The sequence below is a fragment of the Erpetoichthys calabaricus genome, chromosome 17 (genome assembly GCF_900747795.2).
Source record: "Erpetoichthys calabaricus chromosome 17, fErpCal1.3, whole genome shotgun sequence".
NCBI classification, from domain to species: domain Eukaryota; kingdom Metazoa; phylum Chordata; class Cladistia; order Polypteriformes; family Polypteridae; genus Erpetoichthys; species Erpetoichthys calabaricus.
In genome coordinates this window covers 29,720,462-29,746,702 of record NC_041410.2, presented here as the reverse complement: position 1 = coordinate 29,746,702, position 26,241 = coordinate 29,720,462, and the positions used below count along the sequence as shown (strand labels likewise).

Sequence of the window (26,241 nt, the reverse complement as noted above, 5' to 3'; positions counted from 1 at the left end):
TCTGTAGCCTCAGCTTTCTGTTGTTGGCCGACAGGAGTGCAATACAACGTGGTCTTTTGCTGTTGTAGCCTATCTGCCTCAAGGTTTGAGGTGTTGTGCATTCTGAGATGCTTTTCTGCTCACCACAGTTGTACAGAGTGGTTATTCTGTCACCTCAGAACCAGTTTGGCCCATTCTCCTCTAAGACCTTTCTTATCAGTTGCCACTTACTGAATATTTTTGTTTATCAGTGAACTTCAGTGACTGCTGTGCATGAAAATCCCAGGAGATCAGAAATACTTCAACCAGTCAGTCTGGCACTGACAATCAAGTCACAGCTGAAATCACTGAGATCACATTAACTGAAGCTCCTGCCCTGCATCTGCAGGATTTCTGGCATTGCGCTGCTGCTACCTGATCGGCTGATTAGATAATTGCATGGATAAGCAGCTGTGCAGGTGTTCCAAATCATTTGCTCAGTGAGTGCATTTATCTTATATTTCTTTATTATTTATTTTAATCTGCGGTGAGCTGGTGCCCTGTCTGGGGTTTGTTTCCTGTCTTGCGTCCTGTGTTGGCTGGGATTGGCTCCAGCAGACCCCTGTGACCTTGTAGTTAGGATATAGCGGTGTAGCTGCATTTTTCCAAAGTTACCAAAGTTCAGCAGCTCTAACTCAAAAAATGGGATTCAACAAAAGCCTGTCGCGCAGAAATGATTCCACAGACAAAATATCTTCGTTTTTAAAAGTTTAGTTAAGTTTCAAAGTAAAACGGTTCATACAAAAAGAAAATTAAAATAGCAAAAAAAAAAAAGGAAAAATTCTTGTTAAGAATGGTTCTGTTCAAAGCTTAAATCTTGTTACATCTCAAATTGTTACAATTTACTTAACATTCCTGAACCATTTCAAAACGGTCAGAAAACTGTATGCTTATCCCATTTCGGAGTTGAAAATGGGTCTTTCAAGTCCCTGTTTACTGGGACCTGTTCTAAACACAACTGAACTTATCCATATTACTAACCGAAGGTTGTAAACCGGATATGGACGCAGGGCGCTGGGCGCAGGGCGCATCGAGGCGCATGCGCACTGCCGCACTGCACAGAAAACACAGAAATGAGAAGGTTGTAAACCGGATGTCACGCGCACTGCCGCACTGCAACGAGCCCGCCACCTGTAAACTAGACTTGCTCTAATCCACTGTGCCAGTAATGTAGATCACATAACGGTCATTCAGTTTGGCGCCCGCCCCAGAGTCCAGAGTCCAACGCAGCGGCGTCCCAAAACGCTGTGGCGCCTGCCCCAGAGTCAAACTCAAAATGCGGCGCCAGTAGGTGGCGCCCAAATAACACAACGTAATGCGCCGTGGCACCCGCCCCAGAGTCAAAGGCAGCGGCTTCCAAAAACGCAGCGGCTTCCCAGAGTCAGTACGTGGCGCCCAAACAACACAACCTGTGAGCTACACTTGCTCTGATCCACTGTGCCAGTAATATAGATCACGTAACAGTCACAGACTCTAACCCAGCGGCTTCCCACACTCAGTGGCTGGCACACGAATACCACAACCTGTAAACTGAACTTGCTGTGCAAAACTCTGCCAGCAGTCGGTGTCAGCAAAGGCAACGGAATCACGTCTCCACAAAACGAGACCACTTTACTACAGATATGCTTATGTAGTTAGATGACATTTCCCCAGACGCACCCACCCTCCATGATATGTCATCCATCCAGATATCAGACGGAACAGAAACTGATTGCCATTCTTGGATTTCCGATTCGCTAGCGAATCGCAGGCTTACTTGTTATCACACTATTTCAAAGTTATTGCAAGAAGGTTCCATCTCTTACTAACTTATAGGGGGAAAAGACTATACCATTTGTCTATGACTATGGAAGAAATTATATTCTATTCAAATTAAGCAAACATTAATATGAGTTTAACTCAAAACAATAACTTTCTAAAATTGGCTCTTACAAGCGGGTTGGATAATAGATGGATGGATGGATGGATTTATTTTAATTTGCTACGGCTAGGTATTTGTTGATATTTATTGCCTTTTCATTTATAGCATTTTTAGTTTACCTTGAACTGCATTGTCAGATTAGCAACAAATACTTTTAATTGGACTCTAAGTTATAATATTATTCTCAAACCTGCTTGACTTAATTAAATTGAGCCCCGAGAACATCTTGGTCACATCAGGCAGTTAGAACTCAGAATGGGCTGCTAGGCCATCACAGGACCTTCTCAAGCTAAACCAATTGGACTAACCTGCAAACCCTTGATGGTAGAACCCACCCAGACCTCACACAGAAAGTGACCAAGCTGAGATTAGAAACCAGTACTCTGGATAAATCAGCACTAATTACTATGCCACTTTGGCATCCTGTTGTAAGGTATAATTACAAAAAATGAAACAAATAGAATTGATTTTAATCCCGTGATGCAGGTTCAAATCCCACACCTGCCTTTTTCCAGTGAGAAGTTTCTTCACAGACTTTACTCACACATTCTCAAAAGTTTGCTGACTCCAGATTGTCCCTGTGTGAGTACAGGCATGATTGTGCACCTAAATTGGCCCTGCCATGGACTTGTGCCCTTCTTCGTGCTCAGTGATGCTAGGATAGCTACAGTGAATTCAGAAAGTATTCAGATCGTTTCACTTTCTGCAGATTTTTCAATTTAAAATTAAATCTGCAACACAATTAGGTTTGTAAAATTGAAAGGGTCTAAACACTTTCTGAATCCACTGTCCTGTATGTATGAAATGTCAAAAATGTAATTGAGTATACAGGTAACATGCCAGTGTAGTTGGCAACAGTTGTTTCCTGACTATGCTGTCCTTGCAGGGGAGTAATGACACATGAGGGGCCTCCAAGATTGATTCTGCTTGTTAATTATCTTCATAGACCTACTGGCTACATTCGCAAGTGCAAGAGAACCATTTCCACTTATTTGTTTTCTCATTTTAAAGATTAAAGTTTAAAAGGTTTAGTTTAAAGTGAGTTTTCAGCCTTTTTTACTATCTCGTATACTAAGTATAAGGGAAGTATTGTAATCGTCCAAAGATTTGATGTCGAGATTTTGATGAATCTCGCCATTTCAGACCACCCTGAGTCAGAAAATCCTTTTTTGGAATTATGTGTGTGTGTATGTCAGTGTGTGTGTGCATGTGTGTGCATGTGTGTGTGTGTGTGTGTGTGTGTGTGTGTGGGTGTGCGTGTGTGTGTGTGTGTGTGTAAACACAATAGCTTGAGTACGTTTTCACTTAGGTCAACCAAATTTTGCATACAAGTATTAGGTACAAAACATAGATTTCTTTAAACTTTTGGGCTATTTCCGCTAACCAGAAGTGGTACTTTACCTTTTATTCATGCAGCTGCAGAGTCTGATTTATTCAGCTTTACTTTTATAATAATTGTTCAATATATTATTAATTTGATTTGATTTGTTGTTGATGGTTCTTTAATGTCTGCGGTCGGCTGGCACCCTGCCCGGGGTTTGTTTCCTGCCTTACGTCCTGTGTTGGCTGGGATTGGCTCCAGCAGACCCCCGTGGCCCTGTAGTTAGGATATAGTGGGTTGGATGAGGGATGGATGGATGGATGGTTCTTTAATGTACATAATATAAAAATATAATCATTCTCTTGTGATTTACTCCTCGAATATCCATCCCCATATCTGAGTATATGAGAAAGTCCAGGGGAGACCACTCCGATTTTTTCTTCATTATCTAGCAGATCCACATGGCCTCCTCCACATAATTAAATAAACATTCACGCCATGCATTGTCCTCACTTCAGAATGGATAAACACGCCAGGGATTGAAATCAGTGCTAGAGGACTGAGGAGGTTCATTGCAGGGGTAGAACAGTTTATTTTTTAAATTAATTCTCTAAAATAGCGAGTGCGCTATATAAGCCATTCAACTCGGCATGGCAGCTTGTTGCTTTTAATGTGAACCACTTGGCTAAATTAGTTGTCCTGCGACGACATGAAACAAGTGCAGTTTGGGAATGAAAACAGAGCTTGCACAATGAGGATGATAAGAAGTTCAAGTGAAATAAGGTCATATTCAGAATTAGGAGAATATTGTATCATATGGCATTCAAGAACTGCAGGGTGCTACAAGAGGCCAGTGAGTCATTCTTATGAGTATGATGGGCGTAACTAAGGGTAATAGACACACCCTGCACATAACAGCCTTTGAGTCATAAAGACTCATAAGCACACATTAACAGCTCATGGCACCCCATGTCATTTACTTATTCAGCTGATGCTTCTCCAGATGGAATTATAAACCCATATGTTTGTCTGGCAGCTCAACCTGATCAGGGTCATGCAAAGAGTGAATGCTAAGGACTGAACCTGCCTATTGAAGATTTCCATGGTTAAGGTGACGGTCCCCTTTTACAATAGTCCTCTCTCTAGTGGAGATGCTACTGCATTGTTTTCAATGGCATATACTGCTTGACCCACTGCCTTATGTGGTGCTGAATCTCAGTTGGGCCTTATTAAAGGATTACCATAAGGGATGATGAAGATGAGGTGAGAAATGGGCAAGGTTGGTGCACCACTAGATAAGGGCAGAATTGTAAGGAAAAACCTGGAAATATGAACTGCTTTGCAATACTAGCAAGCAATACGAAAGGCCAACAGCCTGAGCACATAAAGTGCCATTAAGACTAAGGAATCTCTTATAGTTAGGTGCTCCTTTAAACAGGGACTTCCTATATGACAGCAGAAGGGAGGTGTTTCTGAGCGACAACTCTAACAAACACTCAGAGTTATAAACAACATGAGATGTGCGGGTGACATTGTGTTGATAGCTACCTCAGAATCTCATTTACAAGACCTAGTAGACAGAGTAAGCTGGTGATAAAGCAGGTTTAACAATCAGTGTCACCAGAACAGAAACAATGGTGTCAGCGAGAGTACATCACACAGGGAAAATAGCTATTGTAGAAAAGGTACTGGAGCAGGTGGAGTGTTTTGTTTACTTGAGCTTGATGATAAAATAAACTGGTAAGTGTGATACAGATATAAGAAGAAGATTGCCTAGAAATGCAGTGCTGACACTTAGAAACATCTGGAGAAGCAGAGACATCACAGTAGCAACAAACGTTAGACTATTACAAACACATGAGTGGCTGATTGGAACACTGGGCCAAGCTCTTTACCCTCACAAGAATTCTGGAGGGTTCATAGGAGTCTGCCTAACCCAGCTACATGGGTTTTATGGACTTGGGAAAGGCCTACAACTATGTTCCTCAGGGTGTCCTGTGAAGAGTTCTTTGGAAATATGAGATACCAGGTCTGCTGTTACAAGCTATTCAGTCCATGTGCAACCAGATAGAGAGTTTGGTTTGCATTGCCAGTTGTAAATAAGACTTATTCTTGGTAGGTGTGAGACTCGGCCTGGCTTACCCTTTTTCACTGGTCCTGTTTATAGTTTTTATGGACATAATTTCTAGGATACAGTCAAGAGGAGGAGGAGGTCTAGTTTGTTGACCTCTGGGTCGCATCTCTGCTTTTTGCAGCTTCATCAGGTGGTGACCTCATTTGTGCACTGGAGCAGTTTGTGGCCGAGTGTGAAGGGGTCACCATGAGAAGCAGCACCTCCAAGACTAAAGTTATGTTTCTCAGCCAGTAAAGAGTGGAGTGCCCTCTCTGGGTTGGGAAGAAGATGCAACCTCAAAAGGATAAATTTGAGTATCTCAGGGTCTTATTCTCGAGTGAGGGAAGAAGGAACTGAGATGCTGATGAGCAGATTGGAGCGGTGTCAGTAGTTAAGTGGTCATTGTACTGGTCAGTCATGGTTAATGAGAGAGCTGAACCAAAAAGCAAAGGTGTTTCAGGTATCTGGTATGGATAACTTTTGGACACCTCCCTATCGAGGTGTTTTAGGTATGTTCAACTGGGAGGAGACCTTGGGACAGGCCCAGGACATTCTGGAGAGATTATGTCTTTAAGGCTTGCCTGGGAACACTTTGGTATCAGCCTGGAGGAGCCATGAAAGAGACATCTAGGCTTCTTTGCTTAGACTGCTTCCCCCATGACCTGGACCTGGATAAGTGGTACTAAGTGGATGGATGAATGGATGGATGCTTTCATATTCTTACCATCTGAGAGCTGATTAACTAAAAGACTCCCTTAGAGTCAATATTAGGGACTAAATCCGTGCCCTTGTGCTTTTGTATAGCACCTTTTATACTGAACACCATTCCATGATTTTCCAAAGATACAATGCCATTGTTTCTATATTTTTAATTAAGGAATCTCTAAGGGACACTCAAGGGCTAAACTCTTGATCTTGTACTTTTATTGCCTTTCATAGCAAACACCTTTCAAACACACATCTGTTTAATATGACAGGTTAAGTGTCTTGCTTGAGGTCATACAGGAATGCAATGGTAAGGATTAAACCCATAACCTTGTGCTTTAATCTACCACCATTTATAGAGAATACTATCCTACGATACAGCAAAGATGGAGGGCATATTGTTCCTTGTTTTCAATAGGTGAACACCAGATATGTGGAAGCTTCTGTAATGGTCATAATGGTAGGTTCTAGATGGGATTGAAACGTGTCCTTGCACAGTGCAGTTCAAACCTTTAGCCACTAGGTGTTCTCTATGCCCTCATCAGCATAGAGCATCAGCACTTCATGTTTTTTAAGCAAAGGTGTGGAATGAATTAAATATGTAGCCTCTAGGGTATTATTTTATGTGCATAAAATTAGAAATGTATATTTATTAGTATAGTTAATTAGGCATATTTTTATTAGAACAGGTTTTACAGTGTTTTAAACACTGCTATAACAAATTAGTGATAGTAAAAGTAATTTGTAAGGCATTGCAGACGATGGGACATCTCAGATTTGAGTGTTTCATTGTTGTCAATGACCAAATTCTGTTTTACTGCTAATGACTAACAACATAGATGTAGTCTGTACAGTTAATCAGCAGCTCTAGTCAGGATATGCTAAACTGAAGTAGTGAGTCTTCAGCCGGGATTTAAAAGCTGAGACCGAAGGGGCATCTCTTATAGTAGCAGGCAGACCAATATTACCAATACATTATCTGTGCAGCATTTACACATTCTTCCCGGGCCTGTGCAGGTTTTCTGTCGGTACTCTGGTTTTGTTTTCTCATACCAAGTGTATATTTTAAGATAATTATCAGCACTAGCTTGTCTCTGTGTGAATGGGTTTACCCTGTGATGGACTGGCACCTTGTTCGTTGTTGTTTCCTGCCTTGCACCTGATGCTGCAGGGGTAGATTTTGCCCCCTTCTCTCCCATATTTGGACACTGCAGTTACAGATGATGAATAGTCAATTGGACTTTTTGTTTGTGTATGCTGAACCTACACACATGGAGAAAGATGGATATCCTGGAGGGTCCCAGAAAATCTTACATTAGGACTGAAAGCCTGATTTTATGTGGTGTTCACTGTTTACACTTGGTATAAGAGAAGCCCCTGCCCACTGTAAAGCACTTCACATTTGTCACTGTGTGTGCTGCATTGGCAGTGGCTGGAATAAAAATTTTGTTCTGCTCTTGTTCGCCTATCTTCTCACATTCTTTTTCATTCATGCTGATGTCATTCAGAGTCAGCTGTGGAAAGCCTTGTAGTGGAGTGTTAGCGGGGCACTTTAGACACCAATCCTTGAGCTAATCTTGAAGTAAGCTCATTAAGGAACACGAGAAATGGATAAGTGAGCCTAGGCAGACTAAGGAAATGTTACACAACATCAACAAGCGATTGCCAGGTGCAGGAAACTGGCCTTCACAGAGCAAAGATGGCAGAGTGACCCAGGATGCAGCAAACCTTCCCCTGGTTCAGAAACCGCTTAAATGCAAATGTCAAGGTTAAGTTTCAAAGAGAGTGACAGACAGAGTGTTGCATCTGAGGTGGATACAATACAGTGACGTGGTGAACAGGGAACTGAGAGGCCCCTCATTCCTCTGCCTGGTGCCACGAACTACTTAGGATTACCGGAGATCTGCAGACACAGAAAAATGTCCTAAGGGGACAAATAAACTGAGGTACTCTGATGTCCTTTTACTGCCAGTCTTTGTGTCTATGAGGACAAAGAACCCTCAATAAACTGGGCCAATTCACTGACCAGGCTGATGTCATCTGGACCTACATTGATACCCGATCATCAATACATATTGCCAGCTGACTGTGAATGTAGAAAAAAGCCGATTGAAGTCATTGAGAGTAGCACATCCAGGTCTTGGTGTACATACATATGTATTTCTCAGCTGGATTTCAGATTAAATACAAAATAAAAGTGCCAAAGTGGCTCTTCAGAGTGATGCCATTGGGGAACTATTTTTGCTTCCCAAAAGAATCATCCACGTGAAAGTACCAGAAAGAACCTTTATTTATTTAGACCTAAAACAGGTGCAATAAATGGCCATGAGTGGAATGTTAACAGATTTGTGAAATACTGTTGAGTTTCTGATTTTGAAAGGCATCTTGCTGCATACGATCACACAGGCTAAGTTCAGGTCTTCCTGATCTGTTGTAGCCTGCCAGGTAGCTTACCATACATTAAAGATTTCTGTTTTGTCCACATATTAGGATCCTTTTCAAACCCCAAAGAACCAAGAGGGCAAAGAAGCACTACTAGAATGAAACAGTTCTTTGTCAAGCAAGGGATCTAAGAGGAACCACACAATACAGGAAAGAGCCATTAAAGAACTGTTATTTTTAAGAGTGTAAATGTGTGCATAAGTAAGCCAGGAGGTGGTGAGGTGACATATCCTGGGAAGTGATATATAAGATGAGGCTCTGCTGTGCAAGGAGTAAAGTCTGTAAGAAGTGGGTACCATCCTTCTTTGTATGTTGCCATCTTTGAAGTTACACGTCCTCTCATCAGACTTGTCTTCAATCTGCCTAATGGTTCAAGGAAAACAAGGTCTGCCAGCCTGATTTTGGGACCTAGACTGCGTGTTCTGTTACAAGGCACTGGACAATTGATAGGTGCCACTCTCGCAAAGCATTATGGGTAGCCACTTTTGTTTCTGCTTAGTCACATTTCTCAATGAATGGATAAGCCTACCAAATTGGTCGGCAGACACTGGGGCTCATTTCAGCTAGAGGTCTTTGTTTAATGAAGTTAGGACGTGATCTGGGGCTCATTCATACTACTATATTTTTAACACCTCATCTGGGACACCTAATTTAATTAAGTTTGATGGATCTGAAGCGGTGATAAATGTAAGGGTGGACTTGCTTTTTACATAAGTCAAATCTGCATTCTTATTCATTTAGATTACTAGATGGCTTTGCTCCCTGCTCGCTTCGCTCGCCAACCCCCCTGGCCTGCACTATGCACCAGCCACTTCACGTCTCTGTCGCTTGTGTATGTGCATTTCACTTTCACCAAACAACAAATCTTTTAATTCTCGCAGATATGCCTCTTCATTGGGAAGAAACACTACTTATCCCTGATGGCAACACAAATTAGATGATCTACAAGTCTCCAAGTTAAAGTTTAAACCCGAACAATATTTTTGATCTCTTTTTGCTGTTCCATTATTTCACCGAGTAATAATTTCCATCTGTTTGCTCTAATGTGATCTTTACTATCATTTTTTGAGACTTTTGAATTTTAGTACTTTCATTATCTCTAACCAGCTCTGTATGTGTATTGCACCAACATTTTTGAATTCTTTACGAATTCTCTACTTTGTCATCTACTCTTTGTCTTTTATTTCCGGCCCCGGGCATGGTTAAATCTCTTGGCACAAAGTCTCGTCTCGCAGGACATGAAAGTCAATCAGTCAGTCAGTCATTTTCCAACCCGCTATATCCTAACACAGGGTCACGGGGGCCTGCTGGAGCCAATCCCAGCCAGCACAGGGCGCAAGGCAGGAACAAATCCTGGGCAGGGCGCCATTCAACCACAGGGCACACACACTAGAGACAATTTAGAATCGCCAATGCACCTAACCTGCATGTCTTTGGTATGTGGGAGGAAACCGGAGTACCTGGAGTACCCGGGGGCGAACATGCAAACTCCACGCAGGGAGGACCCGGGAAGCGAACCCAGGCTTCCTTACTGCGAGGCAGCAGCGCTACCACTGTGCCACCATGCCGCCCGACATCAAAGTATCTCTCTGAAAAAGTCACATCTCGTCCCAGGCTAAAAAGTCTCATCTTTTTATATTATAATAGAGAGATAAGAATGAATACACCAAAGTAATTCTGTGTGTCATTTGTTCATGTGCATCACTTTTATCAGAAGGCACAGTTTGCATGAAGATCTAAAATTTGACTACTCAGATATGTTGACAAAGACAACAATTTCTATTTGGTGAACTTACTGTTTTCACATGGCTGTAAGAAAGTGCTCTGTCGGGCTAAAAGTGTCCGATGAAGTCCACCAATGGCACCAAGCACTGCACCAGTTCACTGGCTAGTCTGAGCGGTCACTTCAGTCGAATTTGTGTTCTGCTGTTAATATACAACATGAAGACAGGGCCGCATCTCATTCCTTCTGCATGTCTGCCAAGAGGGCACTTAATGCATGTGGTCGTCTTTCTATTCCTTTTTGTCTGTTGCCCAGGGAAAAATCTCAGCAATCCATTTCTAGTAAAATATACTTGATTACAAAAATGTCTTTAGAGTGCCACTTAATGAAAAGCACACAGTGCGTTTTAATCTTAAAGAAAGATAAATGTCCAAAATGCGCATTGATGTGGGCCGCCGTCTGTGTGAATCCACAAATAAATCAAAGCCCAACAAACAGGTGAAAGGTTATTGCATTCCTCCAGCGGCCTAGGAGGGCCCTTCTCTTAACTGGGGGGGGGGGGGGGGGGGGGGTACGGGCTGTCTGGACATATATGGAAACAGATAGACAGACAGAAAGGCAGCTTATTATGAGGAACCTAAAGTCGCCCACTTACCGGGTCAGTTGTGCCCCCCTGCCCTACTCCTCCCTCTCACTCACTCACTCTCTCCCTCTCTCTTTCTCTCTCCCCCTCTCTTTCACTGTCGGCCTCTCTCTTCCTGGAGCCGTGTAATCCCCCTGAAAAGGCTTTTTACTTATAGGGGGGCGGGGGACTGGCTTGGGGCTGAGGGGGCAGCTCATGCCAGTATCCCTCCAGTGTCGGTCTCTGTTTCTTGAAGGCTGAGGGGAGGAGATGCGTGCAGACAGATAACGGGCTTGTCGACTCGGCACCTGCGGAGAAGTTTTGCGAAGCCGCTCACAAGTACAGCGAGAACTCCAGGCGTCCAACGAAGGAGCGCCACATCAAGCCGCGATGGGCACCAACGAGCCGACAGACTACGACGATGACAGCTGGTATTCCAACGATCCATTGGAGCCCACCTCGCCGCCTAAAGAGTAAGTGCAGCCGGTTGTTACACTCGTCGGCGGCCTCGGATTGAGTAAACTTGTGTGACTGCCGGGCAGCTCCACGTGTTCGGAGGACAGACGAGCGCTGCTGTTCGGCCACTGCCATTCGTGTTCGAACACGACACATTGGTGCCAGAAATTGTCAGAAACGTGATATAAATCAGTGGCCTGAACATGTTCAAGTGTAATTCCGTTTATTTGTGTATAGCGCTCGTCAATGCGCGCAGGCTCAGAGCGCTGTAAGCGGGTCACAGGTACATGCAGCCACGTTTACTTTTTATTTGCATTTATCCAAGGCGACTTACAACATGTGACATACAATCAGATGCCATTTTTATTTATTAATTTATTTTTGGATTTCCCGGTTGGAGCACAGGCAGGTGAAGTGACTCGCTCCTGGTCACACAGTGACAGTGGCAGGATCAGAACTCGCAACCTTAATGTCTGAAATCCAAACCCTTAACCAGTACCCAGCATTGCCACAACAGCTAGCGGCCGCCTCACTTGATTTTGAACAACTTTCTTAGGTCTTCCCTCAGTAATCGTTTGACCGATGCCTTTATCCAAGGCAACTTACATCATTTGAAATACAATTGTTTACATTTCTTTTAGTTTTTTCCATTTGAAGTACAGGCTGCGAAGTGACTTGCTCATGGTCACACAGTGATAACAGCAGGGTTGGAACTGACAATCCTTAACCACCTTGCCAGACTGCCTGTCTAAAATAACAGCTAGCACCCACCTCACTTGATTTTAAGGAACATTCTTGGGTCTTCTCTTAATATTTTTTTGGGTGACGATTTCATCCAAGATGACTTACAACATTTGTGATACAATTGGTTACATTTCTTTTTGACTGTCCAGTTGGAACAAAGGCAGGTGAAGTGACCTCCTCATGGTCACACAGAGTCGATAGTGGGATTTGAACCAACAGCCTCAGGGTTTGAAATCCACAGCTACACTACATGCAAAAGTGTTTACAAATGACTAATAAGGTAAGGTTTCACTCCACAGTACAAATAAATGCAGGTTAAGTGGTTTGTCAGTGTTAAGATTGCCCCCTGATATGTGTCCATGTGTTCACCCTAAGATGGTCTGCCACCTTGTGCAGAGATTGTTCCTGCTTTGTACTCAGTGTTGCCCTGGGTAGGCTCTGCAGCTTCTCCATGACCATTCTCCATGTACTGTAAAGCGGGTTTGGAAAATGGATGGACAATGAGCACCCATAGAGACACATTTAAACAAAGTACACTCTAAAAACAAATGTTTCAGGTCAATAAAAAAATAAAAATAACACAACAGTTTGCAACTAACTTTTTGAGTTATTTCAACTTTGATGAGCAAGTTGAATTAGCTTTTTCTTAAGGGAACATTCTCCTGAGTTAGCAATTTCTTCTGTTTCATAAGTAACATCAATGAGAAGTTGAGCAAAATAACACCTTTTATTGGCTAACTAAAAAGATTACAATATGCAAGCTTTTGAGGCGACTCAGGCCCCTTTTTCAGGCAAGACATAATCGTTTTGCTTGATTTCTGATTGCATCCATAATGGCTACCACGGTGCAACACCCTACTACTGTAAGTAACATCATACATGTTCACATTATCACAGTGCATAGCATATCTGAGTTTATTTTTTGATGTTCCAAATGTAGTGTTTTACAGACTTCAGTGTAAATGTATATTGTCTAGTGGCAGATGATGCTTCCTAACATTGCCAGTGATCTGAGTTTAACTGCAGGTCTGGTCCCTGTCTGTGTGGAGTTTGTACATTCTCCTCATGTCCACTTGGGTTCTTCCCTTTTACTTTGATTATGTAGATTAGGTGGACTGGCAACGCTGATTTGGCCTTAGTGTGTGTGTGTGTGTTTGTGTGTGTGAGTGTGTTCACCTTCCGATAGACTAGCATGCTGTCCAAGGATTGTCTCCTCCCTTGTGCCCTATGCCTGCTGGGATAGGCTCCAGCCACCTTTGACCCTCCTCAAGATTAAGTGGGAGCCAGGAGTGTGGAGTCATTACACAAAACCTTCGACTCCATCTCCTCAATTTACAGTGCCACTGACTCCGACTTCTCAGATTATGTTACCACCAACTCCGACTCAGACCCCTCTATTTGTAATCAGACTCACATTTACTGTGTTAATTGAAAGCACATAACATACAAGATACAAGACATCTCATCACTTCCACTTTTTAGTGCCCTGACCTGTTAAAGTTTGGGTTTACAGGCTGTAGTGATGCTGTTGTGGCTTTTTAAAATTATTTAATAAAAAAGATACAAACATTAAGTATCATTAAACAAAAGACAAAACTTATGAAAATGTAAAAAGAGGCCATATTTCTATCAAATGGCTAGAAGAAAAAGTATTTTATTTAAACTAGTATATATAAAATTGGAAGGTTTAGATAGATAGATAGATAGATAGATAGATAGATAGATAGATAGATAGATAGATAGATAGATAGATAGATAGATAGATAGATAGATAGATAGATAGATAGATAGATAGATAGATAGATAGATAGATAGATAGATACTTTATTAATCCCAATGGGAAATTCACAGTTTAGCACATTATATTACAAATTTCAGAGTCAACAAATTATTTTTAACTCTAGTAACCCAATCATTGTTTTCAACTCCGACTCCACGAATCCGACTCCACAGCCCTGGGTAGCTTAGAAAATGCTATGGTATGGTATAGTATTTTTAATTACAATATGCTTAATGATTGACAGTAGAACCCCAACTTTTTAAATTGGCTACACAAAAAATAAGTACTTTTTTCTCAGAAGCTAAGGGCATTGTAATCATCATCCATTTTCTATGCCTGCTTATCTAGAGCAGGTCTGGGAGCAGCTGGGGCTGATCCCAGCAAACAACAGGCATAGACAGGAACATCCCCTGAACAGGGCGGCAGTCCAGTTTAACATCACCAATTCACCCAACCTGTACGCCTTTGAATTGTGCAAAGAAACCCACACAGACACATGGAGAACATGCAAAGGGAGGACCTGAGAATCCGACCCTGGTCTGCTACCACCCTGCTACGCTTCTGTGTATCATGTACTTAGTAAACATGAGTAGGAATATATGTCTTTAGGCTGACAAACATTTCACAAATAAGTTGTTGTAAACAGTTTTGTCTCATTACTTGTTAGCATTTTCAGGTTAATTTGTGACCTCAACATAAAAAAGATTCCCCATATAAGCCTGCATTCAGAAATCGCACTGATCAGAACAACGAGTCTTTAAATAAAGTCCTCCTCTCCCTCAGCGAGTGCCTCAGCGCTACAGACAGAGGCGTTCAGCAGGCAGGTAACGTGTCACGATCTTGTGCTGCCATTTAAAAGTGGTCCGGCATTTCAAATGAAATCCCATCAGCCAAAGCAACTTGATTCAGTTACCACAACATCATTGCTGGGTGTTATCAGTGAATTAATGAAATGGAGTTCAAATTACTTAACTGTTATTATTGTGTCACCACAATTTATTAAATAATGCTTGCAATTCAGAAGTTTTAATTAAACAAAATCATTCTCCTTGCAACCATGCATTTACCTGTATTTACAGTAAGTATTGGCTGTAGATTCCTTGAATTACTTTTTTGAGTGAAGCAGTAACATTTTCAGTCTATTGATTCTTATTATTACATGTTTAACAGTGATTGCTTGTTAAAATCATGTACAATATTGTCATAATAATTTTTTATTTTATTGCTTTGTGCCCTTCCCCACCATAACCGATTGCTTATGGGGAAGGAGCAAAAACTTTAGATTCATCAGAAATTTCGATGTCCAGTTTTCAACAGATGTCAGCGTTTTAGGGTCCCCCGATACCAAAAACACTGATTTCTCAATGATGGGTGTGTGACTGTCTGTGTGTGTGTGTGTGTGGAGGGCGGTCACAATTTCTTGAGGAAGGCCTAGAACTAAAATGGCTGAAAGAAAAAAAAAACTCGAAACTTAATGTGCTGATTAGTTTTTGAGCCAAATCGTTCAAGAGAATGAGCCACTCAAGAGCAGGGGTTCCCAAACTCGGTCCTGGGGGCCCACTGTGGCTTCAGGTTTTTGGTCCAACCAGATTCATAATCAGTGACAACGCCTGATAACACTAATCGCAATTAATTAGCTGGTATCTTTTTTCTCTTCTCTTATTCTACATTAAGAAAGCACTGCAGCATGATTGTTACATTTATAAGACATTTAGGAATATTTCCATTTTTGCTAGAGATTTAAATGCTGGGCGGCACGGTGGCGTAGTGGGTAGCGCTGCTGCCTCGCAGTTGGGAGACCTGGGGACCTGGTTCGCTTCCCGAGTCCTCCCTGCGTGGAGTTTGCATGTTCTCCCCGTGTCTGCGTGGGTTTCCTCCGGGCGCTCCAGTTTCCTCCCACAGTCCAAAGACATGCAGGTTAGGTGGATTGGCGATTCTAAATTGTCCCTAGTGTGTGCTTGGTGTGTGGGTGTGTTTGTGTGTGTCCTGCGGTGGGTTGGCACCCTGCCCAGGATTGGTTCCCTGCCTTGTGCCCTGTGTTGGCTGGGATTGGCTCCAGCAGACCCCCGTGAACCTGTGTTCGGATTCAGCAGGTTGGAAAATGGATGGATGGATGGATGGATTTAAATGCCCTCTTCTGTTGATTTTATTATATTTTGCCCTTTCTCTGTGCAGTTTGCTCCCTTCGTTGTATCTTAATAATGACAACCAGCAGAGCAGACAGCCAGGTAAACAACACTGAATAACCAAAGGCTATAACTACTTTAGCATTAGACCCACTAATTAGAAAATAATGGATTAATTAAACAATTAGAACACCCGACAAAAAACAGAATGAAAATCAAGATGAAAATATTGTTAAAAAGAAAGAAAAAAATACATTATTCCAATATAACTGCTTGGTACATTTCAATATATACGAGGTGAGACACAAAAATAATCGGATTGGTTAAATAAAAATATTTATTGATGAATTGCAGCATTCTACACATTGTCACCTTGTATAGACTCCCCTTCCTGATCTCTACACCGCTCCATACGTATCTTCAATTGATTGAAACAGTGCTGGAAGTCTTCAACAGGTTTGCCGTTTTTGTCTTCACTTCATCCATTGAAGAAAAATGTGTTCCCTTCAGGTCACTTTTGATTTTCGTGAACAAGTAAAAAATCACAGGGAGCTAAATCAGGCGAATAGGGAGGATGATTGTGGGCAGGAATGTTTTTGTCAGTCAAAAACTGCTTTACGGAAAAAGAGAAAATTTGCGAGAAATTTGATGTTGATTCGCTGTTCGATTTTTTCACCCGGCATCATTACGGCAACTCGTGTAACGATTGTTATGCAAATTCTGACTGGGCTCTTCACAGGATATACCTAGCAGGTCGGCGGTTTGAGAGGGCGTGTAGGAGGGGATATAGTTCAATGATTCACATTCGGCCGACCACCAGAAGGTTTTCCAGGAAAGCCCCAAGCCCAGTCTGGCTATTTTTATGTCTCACCTCGTATATATATATTTTTTTTACCAAACTTAGTTTTCTAATTTCTACATTTTTTTAGCCCCCAGGACCAACGTTGAGAACCCCTGCTCTAGAGGAACCCCCAAAAACCGTAATTAATTATGAATTCTTCTCATCAATTACTATCGTAATGACCTATTTTATAATCAGAAAGATCAGCATCAGAGTGGTAAATAATTACTGTAATGTTATAGAATAGTTCGGGTAACTTGGTTCTCAGGGCACAAAGCCTACTGACGCTCATGTCCGAATTTTTGCTATTTATTTATACATTAAAAGCACTGACTGTTGAAGTGAATAACATCAGCCATCTCAGTGCAATGGCACCTGTCAAGGAGTGGGATATGTTAGGCAGCAAGTGAACAATTGGTTCTTGAAGGTGATGTGTTGAAAGCAGGAAGAATGGGCAAACGTAAGGCTCTGAGAGACTTTGACAAGGGCCAAATTGTGACGGCCTGACAACTGAGTCAGAGCTTCTCCAAAATGGCAGGTCTTGTGGGGTGTTCCCAGTATGCAATGGTTAGCACATACTAAAAGCTGTCCAAGGAAGGACAACAGGTGAACCTTTGACACGGCCATGGGTGCCCAAGGCTCATTGATGCATGTGGAGAGAGAAGGCTAGCCTGTTTGATCCAAACTCACAGAAAAGCTATTGTAGCACAAATTGCTGAAAAGATTAGTGCTGGCCATCAGAGAAAGGTGTCAGAACACACAGTTCATCATACCTTGCCGCATGTCGACTCCTGTCCACTACAAAAAATGGCTACAATGGACATGTGAGTACTAAACTGGACCATGGAGGAATGGAAGAAGGTGGTCTGGTCTGAAGAATCATGTTTTTTTTAGAGCATGTGGACGGCCGGGTGTGTGTGTGTTGTTTATATGAGGAAGAGATGGCAACAGGATGCACCCATGAGAAGAAGGCAAGCCAACAAATGCAGTGTGATGCTTTGGGCAATGGTCTGTTGGGAAACCTTGGGTCCAGTCATTCATGTGGATGTTACTTGACACCTACAACCTACCTAAACATTGCTGCTGACCAAGCACACCCCTTCATAGCAATGGTATTCCCTGATGGCCATACTGCAAAAAATTGTTCAAGAGTGGTTTGAGGAACATGTTGAAGAGTTCAAGCTGCTGACTGGGCCATCATATTCCCCAGATCTCAATCTGGAGAAGCACCTGTGGGATGTGCTGGAAAAACATGTCTGATCTGTGAAGACACCACCTTGCAACTTACAGGAGACCACGACAGGTCAGCACTGCTTTGGCAGCCTGAGGGGCGCCTACACAATACTAGGCAGGTGGTTTTAATGTTGTGGCTGATGGTTGTAATAATAAATATTTTTAATTCTATTTAATAGTAATAACAGTATTCATTTGTTTTCTGAACCTGCCTAATTTTGTGCACTTTTTTGGGTGGCGCAAGCCTATCCCAGCCTGACTGGGTGAAAGGCAGAAAGCAGCACTGGCCTAGACATCAGTTCCACATTGTAGACACTCACAAGGCCAAATCAGAGTTGCCGGTATGCTTAACTGTCAGGACTCAGAGATAAGGGAGGAAATTAAAAAGTCCAATGGACATCCAAGTGGTACACAAGGACAACAAACTCCACAGGGCTACACATCTAGAACTTTGACACACTTAGCACTCCACTACCATGCTGCAGATAATAATCATAATTATAACTATCAATGATCAATAGTACTGTTATTAGTATCAACTTAATAATAAATAGTTCTTTCAATATTAGTTGAAATATTTAATATTAACCATTAATATTCTTCTTCTTTTTCATTTAATAATATCCACTTATCTGTTTTCTTTACTGCTTTTCCAGTTCAGTATCATTGGGATTGTCTGCCTGTCTTAGAAGCCTTAGACAGAGAGCCAGTCCATCACAGGATGACCACACATACAGCACACAAAGGGGCCAATTAAATGTTACCAATCCCCCTAACCTGCGTGTTCTTTGGACAACGGGAGGAATCCAGAGCACCCAGAGGAAACCCACTCTTACCCAGGGAGAACATACAAACGCCATGCAGGGAGGACTGGGGATGCAAACCCTGGTCTCCTTTCTGCAAGTCAGCAGCGATACCACCGCGCCAATAATGCTTAATTTATTTCAATATAAATAATTGTATGCCAGCTTTAATTATGAATTCATGTTTAGTCAGTTAATGTAATATTATTCATTTGCTGAATACTCATTTTAACATTACAATATTAACAACTAATTGTATTTTTCTTATTATTTTTTTAATAATCACTTATTTAATTATTTTTATTCATTTATGAAAGTAAAATCAAAGTAGGTGTTAAAAAAAATTGATATTTAACAGGTGACCACATAACACGAACAGAATGCGGGTTGTACACATGGGGTCAGGTGTATTGACCCCCGTCTTTTTGACACCCACTGCACGCCCAACCTACCTGTAAAGGGGTCTCTCTTTGAACTGCCATTCCCAAGGTTTCTCCCATTTTTCCCTACAAGGTTTTTTGGGAGTTTTTCCCTGTCTTCTTAGAGAGTCAAGGCTGGGGGGCTGTCAAGAGGGAGGGCCTGTTAAAGCCCACTGCAGCACTTCTTGTGTGATTTTGGACTATACAAAAATAAATTGTATTGTATTGTATTGTACTATGTCCTTGTGTCCTTGTTGGCCATAGGGCCACTCAACTCATAGGACACTTATAGGGCTAGGCCTCACTTTGCACATTTACTCATATTTGTGGTCACCAACTGAAACACACCTTCTCAATGGAGCACATCCTCCTCAGATGTCCACTACCCTCCTAGAATTAGATTTCCTCATTTTCATGGTTCTGTTCGTGTCTGCAAAACAGGGCACATCATAACTGATAACATTGTTGCTTACTTGTTCCAGCCAGTTCTGTAATAACATCACTACCACACAGTTGGTGACCATATGCTATGCATAGAAACTAAAGTTATATAACATATTAGGAGTTATCTTCTTTCCAGTGACACGTCTCTGCCTCCTTGAGTAGACTCAAGTTATCTGGACACCAGAGAGCACACAGGGTAAGAGGTGTTGTGTGAAGGGTAACTGTCTGCAGACAATATTGTTTTCTCCCAAGATGTATCACAGGTACAGTAAAGAGAATTATGGTGATGCTGCTGATTCTCCTTCTGGTCCTGTTGTTCTGTGGATGAGTGACTATGCAAGCAGAAAATTAAGGAAGTTGGCATCACCTCAGTACAGGGGCACACAATGACAGCTTCCTAGGTCCGTTTTGGTTACCTGAGTGTTCGCTGTAATGAAGTGATGTTTCTCTTTGTGTGTTTTAGAGTCATCGAGCCATGTGACCCCACGGTGCCAGATAACTTGTACCACATATGCATCTTGGCTCTGTCTGTAAGTATGCCAGTTTGTGTCATGATCTGCTACTTCATAAACAGATAAGTAGGCAACCTGGTGAGGTAAGGTCGGCATATGGGACCTACAATAATAACTTGTATCAGTTCTAGCACAATGCCCTTATTGCACTGATGTTGACAGGATAGATAGATAGATAGATAGATAGATAGATAGATAGATAGATAGATAGATAGATAGATAGATAGATAGATAGATAGATAGATAGATAGATAGATAGATAGATAGATAGATAGATAGATAGATAGATAGATAGATAGATAGATAGATACTTTATTAATCCCAGGAATGGAGCAACTAATCTTGAGTGTGTGCACTTAATGACACCACTGGCTATCGGTTGTGTCTTGGCTTATTTTCTTGTATCTGTGTATCAATGCGTTATGTGTTGTACTTTCCTGCTGAAACAAAATTTCCCTTTGGGATGAAAAAAGTCCACCTAACCATAACCCTAAAATCGTACAATGTCTACTGATATATTCAATTAGCCCTCTTGAAAGGGGCCATGACACTTTTCACATTGTTGCTTACTTTTCCCAGCCATTTCTGTAATAACTTCACTACCACACTTTTGGTGACCATGTGTTACGCATAGAAACTAAAGTTATATAACATATTAGGAGTCATCTTCTTTCCGGTGACATGTCTCTGCCTCCTTGAGTGGACTCAAGTAATCTCCTTATACGCTTGGCTTTTCCCACGCGGCTCTTCTTAATCTTCTTTACTCTAAACAATTGTGTTTTTGTCTCTCTGTATTGCAAAGACATTAGTGAGGGTGCAACAAGGTGCCAGTTCTGTTGCACTCCTTGTGTACCCTCACTCTAAATCATAACTTTGTTGTGTTAGTTTGAATTATGGATTAGGAGCTCGTTACACATGAGTGGCCTGTTTGTAATGATAAGGAGTCATTTTTACTCAGTGACCACTATCTGAACAGTTTGACCTTCTTTTATAGAAAAGATAATATTCAGAGACTAAATCATAAAATAGTTACTCCAAAGGTTTCAGTCTCAGGTTTAGTACCCCTAGAGGCAGCCACACTTCATTACAAGATGTTTACATTGTTTTATTTTCCTTCAAATTGAGACTTGAAATATATAAATTGGTGTTTTTTAGCTCATGCCAGAGCTAAATTTTTATTATTTTAATTGGAGGTTTTTACAGTTTCCTCTCCTCCTTTTGAATGCTTCTTGAGGGTTGTTAAGGATTGTTTTGAGTCTTAGCTATCCCCTTTTTGTGTTCTTTTTGTTCTGGGAAAGACATGTTTTGGAGAACAGGTATCAGGGAAGCCTGTGGCTAGATGAGGGAGGCAAGGCCTCACTTTGGCATTGCGATTTTGGAGTCAACAATAGGAATGCCTGAGACTCCATTTTGGAGGTATAGGCCTTATTTTTTACTTTTTTGTATATTTTGTTGTAGCATGAGCCAAAACATCTTAACAAAATGAAGGTCCTATTTAGGGCTGTGCACACTCACTATGACAGAATTTGAAACTCAGAGTATATAACAGTTGACTCTATGGATGGAGTGGAGCTAATTGGGATGGTTTATGCATGTAGTGAGGATGTCCCCAGCAGCTTCCAACTGGGAGAAGACCCAGGTCATGCTGTAGCAATTAAATCTCACTGCTGGCTTGGCTGACCTTGAAAATTCCCAGATGTTCAGCACTTACACCGCCTGCACTTCACAACTGGTAATCCACCTGAAGTTAAATATGTTTGTGTCGTGTTGGAAGACCATCTAGGAAATGCTTGGATTGCCACTAGAAGAGGAGTTGGTGAGGCCAGCAGGGTTTGTGTAACCCAGGGGTGTCAAACTCCAGTCCTGGAGGGCCACAGCAGCTACAGGTTTTCATTCTATTCCTTTTCCTAGTCAGTGACCAGTTTTCACTGCTAATTAACTTTTTTCCCCCATCATTTTAATATCCCCTGTTAGAAGGATTCAACCCTCTGATTTGATTCCTTTCTTCATTAAATGACAGCCAAACAAAAATGAGATGTGAAACGAGCCAATAGATGACCTGCTAAACTGGGGCTTCAAACTCCAACCAATTTTTAATGAGAAGCCAATTCTGGCTGTTAATTAAACCCATTATTTAATTCCATGGCTTGTTGCTGCTCTCATTCTGCGACAGCACACATTTTCAAAACTGTTTTCTGTTTTTTTTAAGAACATTGTCAAAATGTTTTGGTGACATGAGAGATCAACCTTACTGAGACCTTCATCTTTCTTTATTTTCAGATATTGTGTGATGGGTACAAATGAGCTGGTCATGTGGTGGCTTGTTTTGTGTCTCTTTATTGTTTGGCTGCTAATTAAGGAAAAAGAAACAACTAAGGGGCCCGAGTCAAGCTAATTATAAGAAATAATTAGCAGCAAAAACTGGTCACTAATTAAGAAGATGGTAAAAATGAAAACCTGCAGCCACTGCGATCCTCCAGGACTGGAGTTTGACACCCCTGGTGTAACCTGTGATCTATGTGTGGATCCCAATGCCCTAGCAAAATGACAGGAACACTGTGCTGAAACAATGGTTCTTTGGATGAAATGTGAAAACAAAGTCCAGACTCTCTGTTGTCAAAAAAGATCCCTGGGAAGTTTTCGAAAAGAGTAGGGTATCCCCCCATGGCCTGGTTATTCTGACCCCCTAATCATCCCCCGTTCCTTACTGGCTAACTGTCTCTGTCACCCCTTCAGCTCCTAATGGCTAATGTGTGGTGAGTGTACTGGTGCAAGAATGGCTACCGTCACATCATCCAGGTGGATGCTACACATTGGTGGTGGTTGAAGTGATTCCCCACTATCTATGCAAAAGTGCTCTGGGTACTTTAGAAAATTAATTATTATTATTATTATTATTATTATTAGTAGTAGTAGTATTGTTATTATTATAGAATGTTACTGAGTTTAGGGAGAACACTTTTCTGCACAAACTGGTGCTTTGCCACTGCAACAAGCAAATAGGGAATGAAGTGAGACAGAGATGAAGAACAATGAGTGTTTCTGCACCAACCCTAATTTTGACACATTCTCAACTTAACTTAATCACTTAATCCAGATCAGGTTTATGAGGTGCAGAGGTCTGTCTGTGTATAACTATGCAATAGGCCGGAACCAAACCTAGTAGATGTCAGTCCATCTCAGGTCCCACTCATAGCCATAGCTGGCCCAATTAACTTGGATATCTTTAGAATTTGGGAGAAGTTTCAGAAGACTGGGAAAAAAAACATGGATCCTGAAAGAATGTGTAAAATCTGTCCTGAGAGAAACCAGATCTGAGAGGCAGTAGTGCTACCCACTGCCCTACCATATATTATGCTCATTTGTTTATTTGTTGGTTTCCCGGAACAAAACTGAGTAAAGTATGTATCTATTTAGGGGTTTTGTTTCAAGACATTTTGAAAAAGTTGAATTTTTTAGTGTTATGCCTCAATGACATCTTTGTTTTGCTATGGGTGGAGCCATTTCAGAACATTTGTGTCAGGAGTTTCTGTGATGAAGGCAACCAGAATTAACTTGGATGTGTGACGTGTCACTAGAGTGACCATATAAAGTTCACAGTGTATATTTTTGCAGCATCCAAGATTGTGGATAAATCCTTCAGTTAGTGTGTGAATAACCTCTGAATATTACTTTTCTGTACTTGAACTTAATATCTGGCTATTAGGCACATTGTGTTTGATTTGACGAATTTTATTTTGACAACAGATTGGCTTGACTTTTGCCACTAAACTTAGTTTATTCTTCACTATGTTTCATCTCCTGGGTGTTATCATTGAAACAATTGCACTGTCTCGCTCAAAGTCATGATGTATTTCTGCTGTATAAAGATTTGAAGAGAAGTATTTAAATTGCATTTTCCTTTGAACAGTTTACTTGTTTTTAAAATATCCTCATTTATCAGAGAGGATTGTAGCAGGAATCACTCAGGAACTGACTATGAAAAAAAACTCTTAGACAACAATCAATATGGCTTGTTGTCAATGTAATTTGTATTTATTTCATTTTAATAGTATTTTATTTATCAGTAATACTATAGAATTGTTATAATTAATTTACAGCATAGTGTTCATACTCTTGCTGTTATTAATAATATTTCTGTTCATTTACAGCTTTCTCTTACCATTATTTATAATATGCTTTATGCTGGGGTTTTTTTCAGCTGGTCATTCTTTTGGTTCTTGCTGCCTTTACTAGACGGAAGCGACTGTGCCTGGGCCTTTTTAATGGGGTTCCAGGTTTACTCAGGTGAGCTCTTATTTTGTTCCTGCAGTTTCTGAAATGAGTGGGCTGAGCTTTGATTTATAATATACAGGATTGGTAGGCCAATTTAGATGGTAGCCATCCAGAGCTCAAGTCGTAGGTACAAAGAGCAACGATTGCTCATGACCACTCTCACTCACTCTCCTGGAACTGCCGTTTAATTAATTGCAAAGGGTGAAATGTTGTTAGGATTTGCAATGTTCTTTTATGTAAAAATAGAAATAATCTTGAAACCAATGAAACCCAAGGAGTTTTTTGAGTTACTGCTTTCTTTAGAAGTTAATAATTTTTCTCTGTCATTTTTGACGTTGTTCTGTTTCATTATTGAACTTACTGCTGATCTTCTACCCTCTAAAGGCTATATCACAGTTTTTGTGGGAATTGATTGCTTTTCTAAATGTGCTCATTTAATTTTGCCCAAGTAGTTCCCTTCTGCCAAGGAGTTATCTTTCTTACACATATTGTTTGCGTATACAGATTCCAATCTTCAATCATTTTTGACCAAAGATCACAGTTTATATCTAATTTTTGGAAAGTGTTTTGTAAGCTTATGGGATGTACTGTGAATTTAACCTACCTGAATCTAATGGTCAGACTGAGAGGGTAAATAAGGATTTAGAAAAATTCCTTTGCTGTATTATTCATTCATTCAAGTCAAATAGACTGGAATGGTCAGTTACCTCTGGCTGAATTTGCTAGAAATGTTCTTTATAATTCAGTCCTATGAATATAACAATTTGAATGCTTGTAAGGATTCCAACCTTGCAGCTTGGACTTTTCCACAGTTTCTACATCGTGCCTAGTGCATCTGATTACCTGAGAAATTTACGTTGTGCGTGGTAGCTGGTTTGGGAGAACCTAATGATGGCAAATGACTAATCATGACTCAGTCACCGCCATGAGTGGCAGCCTTTCCAGCAGCTCCGTGTAGGATTTTATCTTTATAGGACTTTATCTTCTTAATATTTCTACCTTTTTCTCTATCTCTCTGATCACTCCTACCACTTTCTTTTATGTGGACTCGTTTTCGTTTCCTGGACACTTATTACCATGTGAATTTCCCCTTGGGGATTAATAAAGTTATCTATCTATCTATCTATCTATCTATCTATCTATCTATCTATCTATCTATCTATCTATCTATCTATCTATCTATCTATCTATCTATCTATCTATCTATCTATCTATCTATCTATCTAAATGAGTCAGGTGAATCTTAAAAGGAGACCAGCTGCTATATTCAAAATTGAATTTAGCAATTCATGCTAATTTTTTCTGACTTTCTTTTGACTACTATTCTTTCATTTTGTGTTTTGGTTTTGACATTTGGTTTAATTTAATCTTCCAATAATGACTTTGTTTTTTTTTTTCCTGACTATCTTTATTTCGCAATCCTTTCATAAAAAATAATGCAGAACTACTGCTAGTCATCATAAACATTTGACTGATAACAAGAACAGAGCGCTCATCTTTTAGGATAGTCAGTATCCTAATGTTCCAGATGGCTAGTGCAGTAGTACTCATTCTTTCTCACTTGAGAACTTGGAGAACATTCTACCATATAGGTCATGTGACATCAGTAATTAGAAATTTGAGTTGAGTCTACCTGTTGACCTCTGGAGCTCCTCAATTCAGGAACTTGAACTGTTCATTTATGTCGTGTGATTTACACTACTGTGTAAACTCCTTGAGAGGTCTGGAAATGGCTGCAGCCAG

At 41.0% G+C, this 26,241-nt stretch overlaps 1 protein-coding gene across 4 annotated transcripts in view; it reads left to right on the top strand.

Annotated features, from left to right (window-relative positions):
- The window catches only part of stra6 (signaling receptor and transporter of retinol STRA6), a 99,815-nt gene that overhangs the window by 21,866 nt on the left and 51,708 nt on the right, over nucleotides 1-26,241 (top strand). For 2 of the 4 annotated variants that reach the window (XM_028823199.2, XM_051920631.1), the window contains exons 2-4: nucleotides 11,122-11,338; nucleotides 20,175-20,241; nucleotides 24,425-24,510. In XM_028823199.2, the coding sequence (XP_028679032.1) occupies nucleotides 11,256-11,338; nucleotides 20,175-20,241; nucleotides 24,425-24,510 (236 nt within the window). In that variant the 5' untranslated portion in view covers nucleotides 11,122-11,255. Of the gene's footprint in view, nucleotides 1-11,036; nucleotides 11,339-20,174; nucleotides 20,242-24,424; nucleotides 24,511-26,241 lie in introns of those variants that run through there. The other 2 variants (XM_051920630.1, XM_028823200.2) reach the window with 2 other exon arrangements.